General features: G+C 40.6%; 1 protein-coding gene across 1 annotated transcript; it reads right to left on the bottom strand.

Annotated features, from left to right (window-relative positions):
• Window positions 1–1261: 1261 nt before the first annotated feature.
• AHRR (aryl hydrocarbon receptor repressor) lies at window positions 1262–16801 on the bottom strand. The gene is made up of 8 exons (XM_060282067.1): window positions 16784–16801; window positions 15021–15110; window positions 14418–14547; window positions 11958–12091; window positions 9728–9927; window positions 8808–8869; window positions 7452–7593; window positions 1262–4514 (listed from the first exon to the last, which is right to left on the bottom strand). The coding sequence occupies exons 1-8, from the start codon at window positions 16799–16801 to the stop codon at window positions 3431–3433; spliced, it is 1860 nt and encodes a 619-aa protein (XP_060138050.1). The 3' UTR covers window positions 1262–3430.
• Window positions 16802–20236: the final 3435 nt, after the last annotated feature.

Below are 20236 nucleotides of genomic sequence, written 5' to 3'. Positions count from 1 at the left end.
TCTACTCATGTAAAAACATGCTGATTCCCGGACCGTCCGTGGGCTGGATTTAGAAGGCGATTGGGCTGCATCCGGCCCCTGGGCCTTAGTTTGGGGAACCCTGGTTAACAATACAATTTATTTCACTTGAAGAAAATGTGCAAGTTCAAAACAAACTTTTGCACTGGACCATTAATTCCATTCCATTTATAATTGATCCGCCTAATGACAAATAATTACAATTAGAACAAATAAAGGCTTGACATATCTTGCTTTGCATGTCATGCATCTATCTCATATATTGGTTCCACCTTTTAAGTTGCATTACTGAAATAAATGCACTTTTCGACGATATTCTAATTTTCCGAGTTTCACCTGTAGGTAAACATAAAGGGACCCCTGACCACTAGGTCCAGTCGTGACCGACTCAGGTTGCGGCGCTCATCTCGCGTTATTGGCCGAGGGAGCCGGCGTACAGCTTTCAGGTCATGTGGCCAGCATGACAAAGCCGCTTCTGGCGAACCAGAGCAGCACATGGAAACACCGTTTACCTTCCCGCTGTAGCGGTTCCTATTTATCTACTTGCACTTTAATGTGCTTTCGAACTGCTAGGTTGGCAGGAGCTGGGACCAAGCAACGGGAGCTCACCCCGTCACAGGGATTCGAACCGCCGACCTTCTGATCAGCAAGCCCTAGGCTCTGTGGTTTAATGTACCGTAATATAAAATAAATAAAACAGTATTGTAGATGACAAAAATGCATACGGTATATATTTTTTCTTACCTGCACTGATGATAGTCATTGTTTGGATGGGCGGCTCTTTTTATCCATTTCCGCAGTCACACAATCCATCAATCAATCAGTAACTGAACTAGGATCCACACAGTCACAACAACAAATAAACTGAAAAAGCCTCAAAATAAAATACGCAAAATAAATAGCAAAAACAAAAGCACCAAATATAAGCTCCAAATATCACCTTGGAACACTGTAATTGGAAACGGAAGGCTTGAATTATAATTTGGGGGGGTGTGTGTGCAAAATTGCAGCGCAACAGGAAACACAAGGGGACGCAAAGCGGGGCACTTTTGGCTTCCGAAAAAAGTTCAAAAACTGGAACACCTACTTCCGGTTTTGCAGCGTTCAGCTTTCAAGTTGTTCATGAACTAAGCTGTTCATAAACCGAGGTAGCACTGTACAAGAATCTTTACACATTAGACAATACTGAACAATATTACAAATTCCACACTTAAATATAGAATATTTATTAACAAATGCTGGATTTTACATTTTAGACAGCAGCCGAGTATAAATGTAAGTAACATTATTGAAGATTGTAAGAGTAATAAACCTTAACAAAAAGGCTCTCAATAGTGCTACTATTTTGTCAAGCAGACAGGATGCTGTAATTTTGAGCATACTTTTTTTTTCCTTTCCAGAGGAATATACCAACATAAGGAATTTATTCTACTTAGCCTCAGCTTGATATATTTTCAGGCTACTAGGACTGGTATTATAGAATAAATTAGAAATATAGTGTCTTAAAATAGTAGTACAAAGTGTATTTTTGTTGCTTCCTCTTTTACCTTTGCTGATCAGTTCAATAACTCAAATTAGACATTTGAGGTTATATATGTAAATCACATAATCTATTTTTACATGTACATGTGCAAACCAACATTTTAAAGGATAAAAACCAAGCATATAAACTTTATTCAGAAACAGATATTTTGCAAACTTTTCCTATTCATATTAATACTGTTTAATCACTTTAAAATGATGCGAAAGATATGAAGATCATAGAGCAACTGGATAATATATTTTATGAACAGTGAGCATGATTAAGCTAAAATATTAGCTGATCACTTTACATTGTGCATTTTAAGCCTGTGCTTCTTAAAATAAACAGCTACTACTAATTTTCATTTGGTAGTGAAATTGTCTTCATAGTGAAAAATGGTCTATAATTTCTCCCCTATTAATACATTTCGGGAACATGGAAGATATTATTTTCTTGATAGAGAATGTGGACTTTTGATTATGATTCTCCCTAAGGAATAAGTCTCATTATCTGGTATTCAACTAAGTTTTGCTGAAAGTAGACTTGTTGAAATGAATGGACTTATCTTAATCATGTTCATTCATTATGATCGATCTACTCTCAGTAAAACTTAAGTTGAACATCACACTTTGAACTCAATATTCTGAATAGACATGGATCAGGTTACGTGTAAATTAGTAGCATTTTTTTTCTTCAGGAAGGCAACAGGACACATGTACGACTAGATTAAATATCCAGTGTTAGTATTTGGGTTTTTAAAACAAAATCCTGGTTACACAGAGACTTAATTAAATTCAATGTGCATTGTCCATTAGAAGCTTTGCAGAGATGCAATTGTATATTCCATATAAAATATGACTGGAAAGCAAAGCATTACAATACAAATGCAAGCAAGGAGATGAAGTTAAATCATGTTTTACAGTTCCGTATTATCGTTCATGCCCCATCCCCAGAGCCCATAGGATCTGGCTTCAACTTTGTCTGCTGGTTGGATACCCCCAACAAATTGAAGCAGCGCTAACAGTTGGACTTAACAAACACCTGTCCTCATGATTCATAGAAGCACCAGGCACTTCCAACTGGAAGGAAATCAATTGGGGTTTCCTGAGCAGCATGAGTAGAAACAGTGCCAACCACCATTTAGGCCACTGCAATATGTTGATCTGTAGGATCAGGGGTTCCAGACACAAATTAGAATTTAGTAAGAGGCAACAATAATAGGCAAACACCCTCAGCAGCCATACCTTTAAAAGCTGGCCCAGGCAGATTAGAGATCTTCCCTACTCTTATGCCCCATCTCCAGTTAGGATTGCAGTAATCCCTTACTTTGTGTCCAGAGAGACTCCATTCTCCTGATATACACCTTCTCTCTCTTTTAACTTCTCCTGCTTGGAGCCTAAAAGACTGGAAATGGAGAAGTATCCCTTTTGCATCCCTGTTGTTAATTTGGGACATTATATTTATTTTTGAATAGCACAAGAGAGATGCTTGAAATATCTGGGAGCCAAAGAACTACCGGCCGAGATAAATTAACTGCTATGTTGTTTTACGCAAACATTTTCTTTTTCTTAAAACTGACATTTAAATTGGCCTTCAATTTCAGTAGGGAATTGCCCGCAATAATATTGTACAGTGCTTTTATGAATATTAAGGCCACTTCTCTGTCATGTTTTGTGGGCGATTGGTACTATATATATGGATACGTATCACACACTATCCTTAAGTTAAGGAGGGCTAGCCACGGCTAGGACACTGTGTTGCCCCAAAACAATGTCAAATAGGTCCTTAAATCCCTGTAATGGGGAGTGCCCTATTAATGAGAAACTTCCTCTTTTGTCCCATCTCTGCGGGCACAACTAACGAGGCAGTTGTGAACATTTGGAAGCACACCTATACCATTTGTTGTGAAAATGCACATCCCATTATTTTATGAGGTTGAGAGCCAGCTAATGTGCTTTCAGGAAAAGTAGTTTGTACTCTGGTCTGACCACTGCCAGACATGCGAGAAGATTCTAAGGGCTCGTGTTTGATTGTCTGAATAAAACTGGGATTTTTAAACTCGCACTGCATCTTCAGAACTGGTCTATTCAGCCCCCTCTCTTCGACTAAACTGGGATTATAAAATTCATTCCAGTAATGTGTGTCTTGTGCAACCTCCGTTGCTTCTGCACAGACAGAGTTCTGGGAGCTCAGAGGAACGATCTCCTTGCTGTGCACTCCTTTGCCAGGTCCACTTTTGTTGAGGTTGGGGTGGTGCATCACAATGTGTTGCCAGTTATACGGCGGGTAAACACACTGCTTTGGGGTTTGGCAAGGAGACAGATGCTCACCGAGGTCCAGTTCTGTTTTGAGGTGAACCCTAGTAGGAAAACGGATCGCTTGCTTTCTCCTTGTGCTGTTTTCACCAATCCAGACCCAACTTGCTGAAACAGCATCTATATTTTCACAATCTGAATCATATTCAGTTTTGATGTTATGAGCCAACCCCGTGTTGTACGGAGTTTCTGAGGATACTAATGGACATTGTAACTTCATGTATTCTCCAGAATAACTTTGTGTTGTGTACTGCTGGAAGCTTGGGTGAGGCTGGCAATTTTCTGTGCCACCCCAGGGAGAAGGACAGGTCGATGATAAACTAAAGAGCCGTTGGTCTCTGTTGTAGAAAGGTCTAGGAGTTTTGCTTGAACATGTATTCTCATTGCGCTGACTTCTAGAACAGTAATTTGATGGATTCACTGAAGTCGAAATGCCATTTCTGTTACTGTATTGAGTACCAAATAGCGATGCAGTAGGACCGACAAGTTCTTGCTGAATAAAACATTCCTCGTCATCTGTACAAGGTTCAAACTTCACTTTTATGCTGTCCTGCTCTTTTTTCCTCGGGGCCCACTTACTATACTTCATCTGTCCCAGGTTTTCTCTGTTCCTTTTTGTGTTTGCGGGGCTGCCTGTTATCTTCTGATGACAGTCTTCCCTTTCAATAAAGGTAGAAAATATGTTTATTTTTATAAACTCGTAAAAGCTTTCCCCCCAGCAACATGTGAAATGTGGTGATGGAGAAGGGCAAGAATTCATTGGCATATCACTGCTATGAGCTGCCTGTTTTTCAGTTTTGATTGAATAGTGCATTATTGTTTATTATACGTTATAAATTTACCAGTGTGTATGTTGCGCAGTATCCTCTCATTTATATGTGTGGATGATTCCATTAAATATGAGCTTACATTTTCCTGCCTGTTTCACAGTTGCAAAAGGTTGACTCCAACACTAGAGAAAATGTGACTAACAGGTCTCTTTTAATTTCAATGCGTCTAAGTAGAACTTGACTGGGAAGTTTTGGGTTTTATCCAACTATCAGTTAAAAGTGTTTAAATATACCTACATTTCTCTTGAAGAAGCAAAAAGGTTTCATAAAGCTTCTCACTAATTTAAGAATTTACACTGAATCAGAAGTTTCTCAAATCCCCCATTCTGCTTCAGCTGCAGTCACATGTCTCTTGAAGCTCATAGCCAAGTCATGAAGGTGAAGAACAGTCCCTGCTCACGGGAATTTGGAGGTATACAACTTATTGACATGGGGTTCTAGTTACAGAGATGGGGGCTTACAGCTACTGAGAGTCGTCTCCTCCATGAATATGTTAAATCCTTATTCAAAGCGAATCAGCCTATCTTCTAGCAATGAAATCCACAAGCTATAGGTTGTATGAAGACCTTTCCTTAAAATACTGTGTCAAATGTCCTAGGGTAATCCTGAGTTTTATCACTGAGATTAAACATTTATTTCCATACCATTACCCAGATGTCCAATCTGGCTCCTTACGTTTTGCTCTACAAGTGGCTGTGCAAAGCATGAGGCTTTGGCAAGTGAGAGAAACTTTGGCAAGCGAGACAAATAGGAGGCAAACTTGCTCTCAATATCAGGGAGAAGCTCTAGATGTGTGTTGATGCCTAATTCTCTAGCTAATCTATTTGTTAAGCACCAGAATGCACCTCCAATTGACTGTTAATCAGCCCACTCCTGACAAGAATGAAAGCACCTCTCCAATAAGTCATTTTTGGAATGAGAGAGTAGCAGATCAAACACCTCTATATAACCTTTTGATGTTAATTTAATATCATTGTGTAAACTGTTTCCCCCGACATTTTCTCTCTCTCCTTTTCCACTTTTCTTATAATGTTTTGCCTTTCAAGCTATATAGATGTTTGTAATTTTAAAAATTTAAAAATAAAGTTTAAAAAAATCATGCCTGTGTATGGTTTGGTGGTCAAATATATATAACATGCAATGTCTGATTGGCACTCTCCTGCCATTTCCAGCAATGGGTATTCACGCTACAACAGTGCAAGAAGAAGTAACTCTTCCTGAGATACCACAGTCAGACTAGATCTCATAAGCCTACACAGTAAACCCACAATTTATGTGGGGATTAGGTTCCAGGGGTCATGCCTAAGGTCAAATCTTGTATAGTGAAAACACACTGGGTTGAATGGCAGGTGGGATTCCCCAAGTTCCCCCCCCCCTGAATGCCCACGGCCCTTAAAAAAAATTTTTGCCAAGCCAGCTGAATGCATAAGTTGTGGGCTTACTGTATGTAAAAAAAAAAAGTTTTTTAAGCCTTATTGTGTATGACCAAAACCTCTGGTCACCCTTGGTAACTAAACCCTTGATCCAGTAACAATATTTGTATGTATCAAATGAGGGTGAGTTAGTTGTGTTATGAGGGGAAACAGGTAACAAGCAGTTTGTATGAGTGCTCATCTATCATCTATCTATCTATCTATCTATCTATCTATCTATCTATCTATCTATCTATCTATCTATCTATCTATCTAGGTGTGAACTCCAGCAGGGGAGAAAGGGAGTACATAGGTTCCCCCCCAAAAATCAAAAGTAATAATTGAAACAAAAACATTCACAAAATGGCTGGCTCCGTGTCTTCTAGCACATGGGGGTAAGCACCTTTTAAAGATGCTTCCAACTGTATGGAGTACTTGCATAGGTAAGTGCTTTGCTCATGGCCATTGAGACGTCTGCCCACAAGCAGATCAGAAAGGATGTGATTACAAATACTGTACTGGCATTATTGACCAGTAGAGGGAGGCCTTGGTAGTGAGCATAAAATTCTAAACTGTGTTTAGAAACATGCCAACCAAAGCAATATTGGTCTGACTTCAACTCTCACCTCCTTGTGTCTGAATTGTTTAAAAATTCAAAAGGTAGATCCAACTAAAATTAGCAATTGTTTAGGCAAGTAGAAGCAGCACCAGATGCACCAGGTTATCCTCATAAGTAACAGTATTTTCAAATTAGTGTATCAAGTACAGCATGTCAGAGCTTATGTGAACTGCAGCCTCCATGAGTCACCTGGAAACCAGCCAGAGGTGATAGGGCATAGAAGATCAGTGATGGATGGGCACAGGGCATAGCTGCCAAGTTCTCCCTTTTTTTAAAGGGAAATTCCCTTATGCTGAATAGGCTTCCTCGCAAGAAAAGGGAAAACTTGGCAGCTATGGCACAGGGACCAGAAAGGAGCAAGGAGGCAACAGGAGTGGATAGCACATAGTCCCATGCTGCAATGCCACAGGGGTCCACGCCCAGACTCACTGTCCCACCAGCATGCCAGCTCCTGTTATCCGCTCAGTGGCTGGGGAAACCCAGCCAGATAGGCAGGGTATAAATAATAAATTATTATTATTAAATTCTTATTATCTGACTCCAGAAACATCTGTGCTCGTGAGCAACTGCTACTTGGGTGCCCTTAATTCCATTTCTTTCTTTGGCCGTGAGTCCTTAGCTGAATGTTGCACTTTCTACACCAATCAGAACGACAAAAAAGCAAACTTTCCTCTTAGCTCATTTCTCACACAATATATTTATATTTTGAAATGCTTATGTTTTCAGCATACTTACTTGGGAGCTTGCTGTAGGGCAATGGCATATTCTGAGGAACCATTTCGGTACTGAACTTGATTCCTGGCCTGTATCCAAACCCAATGGTCTTCATTTCCTTGCAGTCTCTTCAGAGAAATGCCATTTTCTCTATTATTCTTTCCTATAAAATTTGAGGGACAAAGTTTTTGGCGGTAAAATATTTTAAGTATGCTACTTTATAAATGCTTTAGCATATGATAAGTGTGCAGTCTATCTATTCAATGAAGCACTGATAGAGAAAACATAAGTCTAAGTTTGTCATTGCCTAATACGGGAGAACCATTGCATGAAAACACACTGCTTCGGTTTAAACCCTTTTCAATCACACTGTTTCAGCACTACACATGCTTGTTCAGCCAGCCGGAATAACTAGATAGCAATAATAATAATAATAATAATAATAATAATAATAATTTATTATTTATACCCCGCCCATCTGGCTGGGTTTCCCCAGCCACTCTGGGCAGCTTCCAACAGAAAAATGAAATAAAATAATCTATTAAACATTAAAAAGCCTCCCTAAACAGGGCTGCCTTCAGATGTCTTCTAAAAATCTGGTACTGTAGCTCTTTTTCTCTTTGACATCTGAAAGTATTCTTCCAAGCAAGATGAAGAGGCTCCAGTCCATGGAAGTTGTTCTTAGTCCAAATCATGCAGGGAACATCTCTGGATTCAGATTCCAGTTCTGGCACATTAGCAAAAAAACTTCTTATCAGCCAGTGTGGTGCATTCCTCCTGCACTAAGCCATTTGCCATGCCTGACTGCAACGTCACCTAAATGCAACAGCTAAATGTGTGAAATCTGTACACAAACCTCAAGCTAGCTAGTGCAAAGGCTGTTATATCTCTGGGACATTTTAATTTAAAATGGCAAATAAATAAGTAAATAAATAATCAGTAAAGCCCAAAACACTTCAGACCAGTCAATAAAGCAAAAGGGAAAAAGCCTGGAAGGCTGACAAAACATAATCTGCAACTAGAGATGGGGAGGAAACTTGGCCACCCCCAACCTCTTTCTCCAGTGAACTGCTAAATGCTGTCCTCCAATTCTTGAGAGGACAGCATTGAGAGGATAGCACCATTTATGTGAAGATCTCATGGGTCTCCACTTGCATTAGATGGATTAGTAAACAGCTAAAGAATGGCAAATGTTTCAAGAGGACAGCTGCTGAAATCCGTTTATATATCAGCAACCTCAGCCACAATAGCAACCGCAAAGGAAAATGGGGAAGTTTTACCTTGAGAGGAAAGAAAAATTCAAGCAAACACCACATAAAGTTATTACATGGATAAATGCAGAATAATAATTTTAAAAACCACTGGTGAAAATGATACCTTCTTGGAAAGCATTCCTTCTATGAAGATCAGCCATATACTGTTCAGAAATAACCTTTGAGCTGCAAAGATTCAATAAAACCAAAACATTTTTATAAATTACATTACAGATATGCATGCATGCCACTGTCATAATAAATGCCACAAAAACACTTCAAAACAACTCCTGAATTCCGCATTGAAAGAGTTTGCACATCGATACATGCATTATCTTACTTGGGTTCGTAGCAAATGTCATATGACTGGATTAATCATTCTTAGAATGCTACAGAATAGGTTTCAAGTAAAAAAAAGGTAAAGGACCCCTGACAGTTAAGTCTAGTTGCGAACGACTCTGGGGTTGCAGCGCTCATCTCATGACTAAGCCGCTTCTGGCGAAGCAGAGCAGCACACGGAAACGCCATTTACCTTCCCGCTGGAGCGGTACCTATTTATCTACTTGCACTTTGACGTGCTTTCGAACTGCTAAGTTGGCAGGACCGAGCAACAGGAGCATGTCCCTTTATCCCATTACAGGACAAAAAGTAGTGATGGAATGTAAGATGCTACTCGTTTGACAGGTATTGTATTGACATTATTTACTGGCAGGTTGTCAGGGCAGCATTATCCAGGTCATGATTGATTTGAGTGGTCGCATTGAGCACAGACAGAGGAGAAAATTCAATATATCTTAAACCATGACACACAAAAAAGGACCTTACTCTTATGTGAGCATATAGAGGACTGTAGCTTTATAGTGCTTTGCCCATTTTTAGCCTTGGCGTCACCAACTGTTACCTGCCTCCCTCTTTGCCCCCACCAGGCTGTGGACTGGATCTATCCCCCTGCTCTGAGCTTCTACTGCTCAGGAACTTTGAGAACTTAGGATCTGGGGCTATGACAAATACCAATAGGAAGCCTCAAGATGCATTTGTACTTGCTTTGCATCTGTTGTGGCCGCTTGATCAGATCTGCATTTCGATTTCACAAAAAGGCTTTTTAACTTCATGTCAGTCATGGCAGGAAGCAGAAGTGGCACCACAATACAGAATAAGGACAGCTGAGGGTGTAACATTGCTCCCGAGGAAGACTTCTTCTTCTGCCCAAAGAGAAATTTCAGTTTGCCTTGAAAGTGCATTGCCTGGAAAATAGGAAAAACACAGGAGAAAGTTGACAAACGTTCTTCCACAAAAAAAACCATTTGAAATGTGTAAACCTCATCAAATTGTAATGTTCTGACTCTGCATGCTTGGTTCCCATCATTGGGTAGATTCATATGTTGCCATAGTCACTTGGATGTAGCTAGAATCCCTACCACTACCTTGAGTACTGGGTACTGTATTAAGAAGATCCACATGGATAACATAGCGGAGACCAGGGTGGATAAAAATCAATGATTTTTTTAAAAAAATCAAAAAAATCGGATTTTTTTGATTTAAATCGGATTTTTTTTGATTTAAATCGATTTTTTTGATTTAAATTGGATTTTTTTGATTTAAATTGGATTTTTTTAAAATAAAATGCTTTTTGAGGAAAATATATTACCATCCAAAGGTTATTCCATCATGAAATAAAGATTAGATTTTTAATTATGTAGAATAAGGTTGTATATGTTTAATTTTTTGGGTAAATAAATTCCATTAATCCATTCACAATGTCATGCTCTTCCAGAGGTTTTTGTAAGATTATTGGGCAGTTTCTCTGCCTACAAGATATTATCACAGATGCTTGGTTTACTTTTGCAGTTCTCAAAACTGAATTTGACTCAACAGAGATCACATGCCTCTTCTTCACAGCAAAAATGTTATAACATGAACAGAGTTGAGAAAAAGACCTTAATCCTATTGTTCTACAAACCTATGAATACAGAAACAACCCCTTCAGTGCTAAGTTTCAAGAAGTTCAGTGAATAGAATAGAAACAATATTTTTCTGATTGTTTGAAGTGGACAGTATTTAAGTTTTTCATGTGTAGGCTGGGCTGACAGTCTAAGTTTCTTAAAATATATATATTTTATTTTTGTTTAGCCAAATTAGTTAACAAACATGGATGTTTGTTTAAGCAAATAACATATGCTGTAATGTTATTATTTCAGTTGAATAAATCTATTTAAATTGTTATTATTAAGGTAATGATTATTTTTCTCCTTCCTAAGTACAACAGTAAAGTTGTCCAAATATGAATAACCCATTAAACTGGGGATAAAAAACTAATATGAAAAGTTGTTATTCTAAAAATCTTCATCTACTTGCATATTAAAGTTATACCAGCAAGAATTAGTCTTTATGTAGAAAACTATGATTTAAATCAAGCCTTACTGACTAGTGATTTAAATCGTGATTTAAATCATGATTTAAATCAGATTGATTTAAATCAAATCCACCCTGGCGGAGACAACTCTGATGTGGCAAGAAATCATATCACAATCCAGTGAGGTGTATCAGATGGAGTGGACTTGGGCTTCAATAACTGTTTAGCTGTGAAGTCACTAGGTTTCTCTGGGCTGGTCTTCCTCTCATCTGCCCAACTCACAAGGAAGGAAGCAACCCTACAATTCTATGATTCTATGAGCTGAGATGTGGAAAACTCCATGCATTCCATCCTGAGCCACATGAGAGTGTGAGAGTGGAAATGTGCTCGAAAAAGTAAGACATCTGACCCACCTGGTTCCTCCTTAAGAGTCATTCTGAGATCCAGCTGTGCAGAAACAGCTCCCACCACTTTGGTGCTCAGAAAAATTGCATACTGTCCAAAAGCCTGCAGAAGGGCCATGGATCCGTGGCAGAGGAGGTGGTTTGCAATCAAATGTTTCCGGGCTCAATCCCTGGCGTCACCAGCTAATGTTAGGAGACCCTTGTCTGAAACCCTGCACAGCAACTGCCCCCCCCCCCCTGTGGACAGTAGAAGGCAGCTTCCTGTGCGGAACCAGAAAAGTCATTTTTGTGCAAGAGAACCTCATGCACACCATCAGCTGTGAATGGTTGTCTCCAATGATCCTGCTCCACTGACGGAAAACTTCCAGCAGCAGAAAGGGGAGGGAAGCAATCTTTAACTCTCCCATTATTTACTTATTTCCTGGCGCCTTTATATAGAATGCTGTGTTTCCAGATTTCTACATTTCAAACACCTCATTATTTTGAAATGAACTAATAACACATATGATTTACTTACACGGAAGCCGGAAGTACTGTCTAGAAGACAGCGAATTCGACAAGTGAAGCACCGAGTTAAAAAGGATGAAAAGCCTGATGGCGTACTGTTACCCTCCTGTGCTTTAAACATTTCATTAAGGATGAATTCTTCTCCTAAAAATTGTAATATGAAAGTTACAATTCCAACAATGACAACAGATAAAACAGGCATGCATCTGAGGAAGTGTGTGTGCGTGAGAGACAGTGAGGGGAAAAGAGAGAGAGAACTCACATCCACACCACAATCATTTAAAGAACTTTGGGAACTAGTTTACGCCTCTTAGAACTACAATTCCCAGTGCCCTTAAACTACAGTTCCCAGGATTCTTGGGGGAGGGGCTGCCTGTATTTTTACTGTAAGGTACATCTGGGGTGTACGATACCTCCATATCTTTCTGGTATAATTCCTCTGTGTATTCTTGCCACCTCTTCTCGATGTCTTCTGCTTCTGTTAGGTCCTTTCCACTTTTGTCCTTTATTATAGTAATCTTTGTACAAAATGTTCCTTTCATATCTCCAATTTTATTGAACAGATCTCTGGTTTTCCCCCATTCTGATGTTTTCCTCTATTTCTTTGCATTGCTCATTTAAGAAGGCCCTCTTTTCTCTCCTTGCTATTTTTTTGGAAATCTGCATTCAATTTCCTATATCTTTCACTATCTCCCTTGCATTTTGCCTGCCTTCTCTCCTCCGCTAGTAAGTAAAGTAAAGTAAAACTTTATTTATTTGCGTGGCCTACAGGCCATTGCAACAAAGGATTCATATTACATAACCTGGTAAAAAAGAAAAGAAAAAAGAAAAATGCTATATATAACAATAAAATGTGCTGTCTCGGGATTCAGCATAACACAATTAAAATGAAACAGATGAGATCTTAATTATCTGTTCACACAGGAGGCGCTATTGTCCTTCAGCTGGCGGCCCTCAGTCTCATGGCCCTCTCAGTAAATCTGGCTACCTTCTCTGTTGTCTGGGCAGTCTGGTCTGCCAGGAGGAAAAACAGTATCACTCCTCCACTATTTATAAGGACTCATTGGACAGCCAATTTGCTTTCTTGCATTTCCTTTTCATTGGGATTGTTTTCGTTGCTGCCTCCTGTATAATGTTATGAGTCTCCATTCATAGTTCTTCAGGCACTCTGTCCACCAAATCTAAATCCTTAAACCTGTTCCTCACTTCCACTGTGTATTCATAAGGGATTTGATTTAGATTGTGTCTTATTGGCCTAGTGGTTTTTCCTACTTTCTTCAGTTCAAGCTGGAATTTTGCTATAAGAAACTGATGATCTGAGCCACAGTCAGCTCCAGGTCCTGTTTTTGCTGACTGTATAGAGCTTCTCCATCTTTGGCTGCAGAGAATATAATCAATCTGATTTTGATGCTGCCCATCTGGTGATGTCCATGTGTAGAGTCGTCTCTTCTGTTGTTGGAAAAGAGTATTTGTGGTGACCAGCTTGTTCTCTTTACAGAACATTTGGTTAATAGCTGTACACAACTCTCCCAGATTTGGAGATATTGCAAGCTCATCTCTAACTTGTTTTTGCGGAATTTGTGAGAGGACCTCAGCAGCTACGGGGGAGTTGCGGTTAAGGAGATGTTGGTAATGTTCTTTTCAACGCAGTGCAATAGCTTCTTTATCTTTTAGAAGTGTGATACCATCTGCTGAGCGTAGGGGGCATATGCCACGATTTATTGGCCCATAGATGGTCTTTGTGGCTTTAAAGAAACTGTGCATCATGAGTGTCGGCTAAGTGCTGGATCTCTTGAGCTTTTCTTATCCACCAGGTGTTTTTTAGTTCTCTGGTTCTTCTTTGAACCTCAGCCTTAGCGTTGGCATAGGTTTTTTTCTCAGTGGCACAGTTTCTATCTCTTTGCCAGATCTGAAAGGCCTTCCTTTTCTTGTCAATCATGCATTCAATCTCACTGTCATTCTCATCAAACCAGTCCTGGTGTTTCTTGGTTTGGTATCCAATAGTTCGTTCACAGGCTGCAATAATGGATGTTTTTAGCTTGGTCCAGTGTTCCTCGATGTTATCAGGGAATTCTGAAAGCAGATGGTCCATAAGAGTCGTTTGGAGGCAATCCCGCTTAATGGGATCTTGAAGGGCTTGAGTGTTCATTTTGCGCCTTGGTCTCCTTCCTTGAAGCCTGCCTTGAGGTATAATCTTGATAGCCATTGTGGTGCGTATTAGTTGGTGATCTGTCCAGCAGTCGTCAACGCTCGTCATAGCTCTGATAAGGAGCAGTGCATAGTCAGAGGATGTGGGGTGGAGCAAAGCAAAATGAAAGCAGAGAGAGGGCAAAGCATGACCAATGGCAAGTGGGTGGGTAAATGAGATGAGGAAAGATCCCCACACCTCTGCCCCATTTCTTCCTCTTTCCCTCCACACCATTATCTTGCAGGTATCAACTTGTATTGACAGACTGTTAACCAAACATACCTGTCTCCGTTGGCGTATGTTGTCCAGAAATGAGTTGTGGCGGATTCATGGCCCAGTGTAGTTGTTTGCAGAAATCCTGCCGGTCATCCACATGAACATAATCATATATATTTTGATGCATTACATCAGTCTAAAATAATAATAATATTTGATTACATTCATACTGTCTTTGGCATCTGGTGACTCACATTTTTTAAAATATAGCACAAATAAGTTTTGGGGTTTGTTTCTTTTGGGAAAGCTAATACCTTTTCTCATAGGTAGAAATCTGTCCCTCCATTTCACTCCAACCTACGGCATTTATATTGCTATTATTGCCTGGAACAAGGGCAACGAGGGGAGGTTTTGAGCCTGAGACAACAATTTGTGTGTAAATGAGCCCAACACAGTGGGCAACTGAATGCTATTTGGGTGGACCTACTATAATTGAGTTCCTTTAACAATACCATTTTGAGACTGTATACGGATTCTTCTTGGTGTATGCTTATAATTACTGGTGTAATTTTTAGAGGTTTTTGACCAAAAAAATTGAGCAAAATGGAAGACTGAATGCAAATACAGCAAAATATGTAAGACTCCACATATTTAATTTAATCCCCTTACCTGGTGAAATCCTAGATAATCCACAATTGTTGGTGATGCATAGAATATCATTCCATCAGCACTCACCACCAGAACAAAACCACTCAGTGACTATGGAAGAAGAAAAGCAAAAGAAGAAATGATGAAACAAAATGGCCAGAAATATACTTTACTCATTTATTATAGGTATCATGTTTTCTCTTAAGCTGCCAAATAGTGAATATACACACATTTAAACATACAGGGTAAATAATCATAGCTGCCAAGTTATCCCTTTTTTTAAGGGATTTTCCCTTATGCTGAATAGGCTTCCTCGCGAGAAAAGGGAAAACTTGGCAGCTATGTAAATAATAAGGATTGGGGGGGGGGGTTAATATTATTACCAGTGCTTTTTTCTGGGGGGGACGTAGGGGTATGCATACCCCTAAACATTTTGTAAATATTTGTACTTTTGTGCATTTACTGTATTTATTTTTCCCATTTTGAACTATAAAATGGTGGTTTTCTTCAGGCAAAATGAGAGTACCCCTAAACTTTTTAAAAGAAAAAAGCACTGATTATTACTATCTTCATCATCATCATCATCACAGCCTTCCCCTCAAAGGAGACCAAGGTGATGAAAAGTGATCTTAACAGAGAAGATGTCTTCATGTGGTTTTAAAAATATGTATCTAAATTAGTTCAGCAGGATGCCTTAACTATGAGCTTTCCTTGAAAAATCTAGTTATAAATCACTGTGTGGTATGGTACAACAAGCTGTAGGATCCAGACCGTCTGGCCTGGAAGCATGTACTGTCTTTCAGAGAAAGACAGTACAAGTTAATGCAAAAGGAACAATTTTTTTGGAGGCTTAAGGCAGGGGCTTCTCTGCAGGGTAAACATTGCTGACTTAGGAAAACAAGGATCAAGAGGGAAGCAGCAGCTCAGTGCATAGCAAGAAGCTTATTGATGGCTCTGGCATCTTCTTGGCTCTTGCCATATAATATTATATGCCATTGATTAGCAAATGTCATCCAGGACCTCCAAAGCCTGATGAAATATGGAGGCACAAGCATTATCAAGATATATTTTTCTTGCAATCATGAACAATTACTGGATAATAAGCTCCATTAAATGCAATGGATTTTCTTCCCTGTAAACATGCAAAGGATTACACTGCAAACCACCTTCAGCTCAGAAGATATCTAAGCAATGACAGTCAAATTTGAAAAAGGTCGAACTATACTTTATATCATTCTTTACCAACTAATCTCCCCCTCAGAAACACACAGACATGCTTTCATTACTTGGAGATGTCAATCTAGCTAAAGATCTCCCATAATTAAAGAGCAAACTTATGCAACTAATTAGAGGCTTTCTCTTGCCCCAAGCATTGCCTTTGGCATAAAAACACAGAGAACTGCACAGAAGTGTAAACATGTGGATTATTTTTCTTAGAAAAATCTTATTCTCTCTTTTTTTCTTCTTCTTCTTCTTCTGTGACATGAAACCAACAACAATGGGAAACAAGGTAAAGAAATGGGTTAAGAAACCAACACAAACAGCAGCGTTCGGATGGCGTATAGCAATATCCCAGATGTTGCCTCAAGAAGTCACCAACAGGACACCTGCCATTCACCCTAAGTTCTGTATATGCAGAAGTTCTGTATATGTTGCCAATAGTGACTCTGAAGAAGATAAACAGGGGCAAAAAAGATGTACTGGAATGCTTAAAGAGCTGGTCTGAAGTGAGAATGCAGAAAGATGCCAGAAGTGTTTTATACTTCCATGCTATCTCTAATTACTTGCAGCTTGGCAAGCATCGCCTTGCATTAGCTCACATGCAGGTTTCCAGTTCAAAAGTTTTCTTATTCTGCCACATCGTCTTCTCAGAGCTAGGGATGGAGAAGAAAGCTGTGTGCTTCACATTTTAATGCAAACCAACTGGGTTGAAATTTGGCAGGACAACAGCTGCCATCAAGGACCATCAAGGAACCTGGGACTGTTCCCACTATCACTGCTGTGAGTGACAGCTCTACTTGGACTGACAGTGACAAACTTTGGGTTTTTATAATTTCAGCAGCAACCTGTGTGATGTCAAAATTCATTGTGTCCCCGCCTCTTGCCATGCATTGTTCATCGTTGTTGCAGTGCTCCCTGTGGTGCTATCTGGGTGCTGTCAGCAGCTCACGGCTGGTTGCCCAGGAAATTAAAAGACAAGGCAAAGTTTCTTACAGTGCTTTTTTATTTCAATCTTTACAGAGAGAGGCTATAGAACCCAGCCTCTTGGATAGTGGCATTGTCCTGAGTGACTCTCCACCCCCCTTCTCTCCCAATTCCTCATCCATCATCATCATTCTCTCCTCTACGGGTGCTTCTAAGTGCCCTCTGTCTTCGAGCTCTTTGCTCTCCTACTTTTAAGGCTCGCCGGGTTCTGGGAGATGGAGGGTCAACATATCAGCCAGTTGCTGCTCTGACTCTGCCTGCTCCTCCTCCCCCATGATTTTCCAACTTTTCCCTCATCTGCCTCTGAGCTGTGGCTTCCCGCAAACCCCTGTTGTAAATCTATATTCTTCCTCTTCCTCCTCCCAGGAAGGGTAAGGATGGGGAGGCAGTCTCCACCACTCATAGAATCATAGAGTTGGAAGAGACCACAAGGGCCATCCAGTCCAACCCCCTGCCAAGCAGGAAACACCATCAAAGCATTCCTGACAGATGGCTGTCAAGCCTCTGCTTAAAGACCTCCAAAGAAGGAGACTCCACCACACTCCTTGGCAGCAAATTCCACTGTCGAACAGCTATTACTGTCAGGAAGTTCTTCCTAATGTTTAGGTGGAATCTTCTTTCTCGTCCCCTTCTCCTTGTACCCTCCATCTTTCCCAACATCAGGGTCTTTTCCAGGGAGTGTTCTCTTCTCATGAGATGGCCAAAGTATTGGAGCCTCAGCTTCACGATCTGTCCTTCCAGGGAGCACTCAGGGCTGATTTCCTTCAGAATGGATAGGTTTGATCTTCTTGCAGTCCACGGGACTCTCAAGAGTCTCCTCCAGCACCATAATTCAAAAGCATCAATTCTTTGGCGATCAGCCTTCTTTATGGTCCAGCTCGCACTTCCATACATCACTATTGGGAAAACCATAGCTTTAAATATATGGACCTTTGCTGGCAAGGTGATGTCTCTGCTTTTTAAGATGCTGTCTAGGTTTGTCATTGCTTTTCTCCCAAGAAGCAGGCGTCTTTTAATTTCGTGACTGCTGTCACCATTTGCAGTGATCATGGAACCCAAGAAAGTAAAATCTCTCACTGCCTCCATTTCTTCCCCTTCTATTTGCCAGGAGGTGATGGGACCAGTGGCCATGATCTTAGTTTTTTTTAATGTTGAACTTCAGACCATATTTTGCACTCTCCTCTTTCACCCTCATTAAAAGGTTCTTTAATTCCTCCTCGCTTTCTGCCATCAAGGTTGTGTCATCAGCATATCTGAGGTTGTTGATATTTCTTCCAGCAATTTTAATTCCAGCTTGGGATTCATAAGTCCAGCCTTTCGCATGATGAATTCTGCATATAAGTTAAATAAGCAGGGAGACAATATACAGACTTGTCGTACTCCTTTCCCAATTTTTGTAGCTTCTTGTCCCACATAGAGATTTCTCAGGAGACAGATGAGATGATCAGGCACTCCCATTTCTTTAAGAACTTGCCACAGTTTGCCGTGGTCGACACAGTCAAATGCTTTTGCGTAATCAGTGAAGCAGAAGTAGAAGTTTTTCTGGAACTCTCATGCTTTCTCCATAATCCAGCGCATGTTTGCAATTTGGTCTCTGGTTCCTCTGCCCCTTTGAAATCCAGCTTGCACTTCTGGGAGTTCTCGGTCCACATACTGCTTAAGCCTGCCTTGTAGAATTTTAAGCATAACCTTGTTAGCGTGTGAAATGAGTGCAATTGTGCGGTAGTGGGAGCATTCTTTGGCACTGCCCTTCTTTGGGATTGGGATGTAGACTGATCTTCTCCAATCCTCTGGCCACTGCTGAGTTTTCCAAACTTGCTGGCATATTGAGTGTAGCACCTTAACAGCATCATCTTTTAAAATTTTAAATAGTTCAGCTGGAATGAAGGAAGTAGCCTTCGGCTATAGATCATCACATACCTACCCCGCAAGAACAGCTGCCAAACAGGTCTGGCAGCGACAGTGGGCAAAGCATAGCCATCCTTGCAGGGACAACATTCCTAACAAAGTAAGCAGTTACACAGAGCCCCAGACATGAGCTGATAACATAGAGTCAGAGAATCAGAAAATCTTCATAAAGTATACGTGTATGTTGCAAAATATTCTCTCACATTAGAAAGGAGTTGAGTTGGAGGAGGCCATGGAGAGGGGGCCATCCAATCCAACCTGCCAGGCAGGAAACACCATCAGAGTATTCCTGACGTGGCTATCAAGCCTCTGCATGGAAACCTCTAGGGAAGGAGAGTCCACCACATTATCTGCAGGCAAATTCCACTGCTGAACAGCTCTCGCTGTCGGGAGGTTCTTCCTGACGTATGGGTGGAATACTCTTGTAGTTTGAATCCATGGTTTGTGTCTACTTTTCTGGGGTAGCAGAAAGCAACCCTTCACCCCCTCAACCTTCTCTTCTCCAGGCTAAACATACCCAGCCCCCTAAGCTGTTCCTCAAAAAGGCACTCCTTAAAGATAGGAAAGGAATGCTAGTCAGGCTACATTTCTGGGGGCCCCAAGCCATGACTCTCCTATGGACAATATATGAGCTTGTAAAATAATATAATAAGGAAATACTTTGCCCCATCATCTTGCTTAATGGGAATTTACAAGACCCCCGCTGTGGGGGGCCTCCGGCTTGCCCAACGCAAGGCTGGAATGTACCAACGCAGCCAAGGCTGGAATGTATCAACGTGGCAATTCAGAACGGAGGGGTAGGACTGCCCCACCCCACAGGAACAAGGGTATATAATGTAGCTACAAACTCAACACAGTGTTGTTGCTTTGAACGCATCACCTTTTTGCCCTGCTTGCATGGCAGAAATAAAAAGCTCTTTTCTCTAAAGCACCCGGTGTCGTTTGACTCCTTTCTTCCTCCACGGTGGCCATGTTGCACTAGGCTCTGGCTGGCAGCCTACAGGAATACCATCACTTCCACTGGCCTTGTTATTAGCAATGCTTTCTAAGGCCCATTTGACTTCACTCTCCAGGATGTCTGGCTCAGGGTCAGCAATCACACTACGTGGGGTATATGAGACCAT

Source organism: Zootoca vivipara, chromosome 13 (genome assembly GCF_963506605.1).
Source record: "Zootoca vivipara chromosome 13, rZooViv1.1, whole genome shotgun sequence".
Taxonomy (NCBI): Eukaryota; Metazoa; Chordata; class Lepidosauria; order Squamata; family Lacertidae; genus Zootoca; species Zootoca vivipara.
This window is presented reverse-complemented; position numbering and strand designations above follow the sequence as displayed.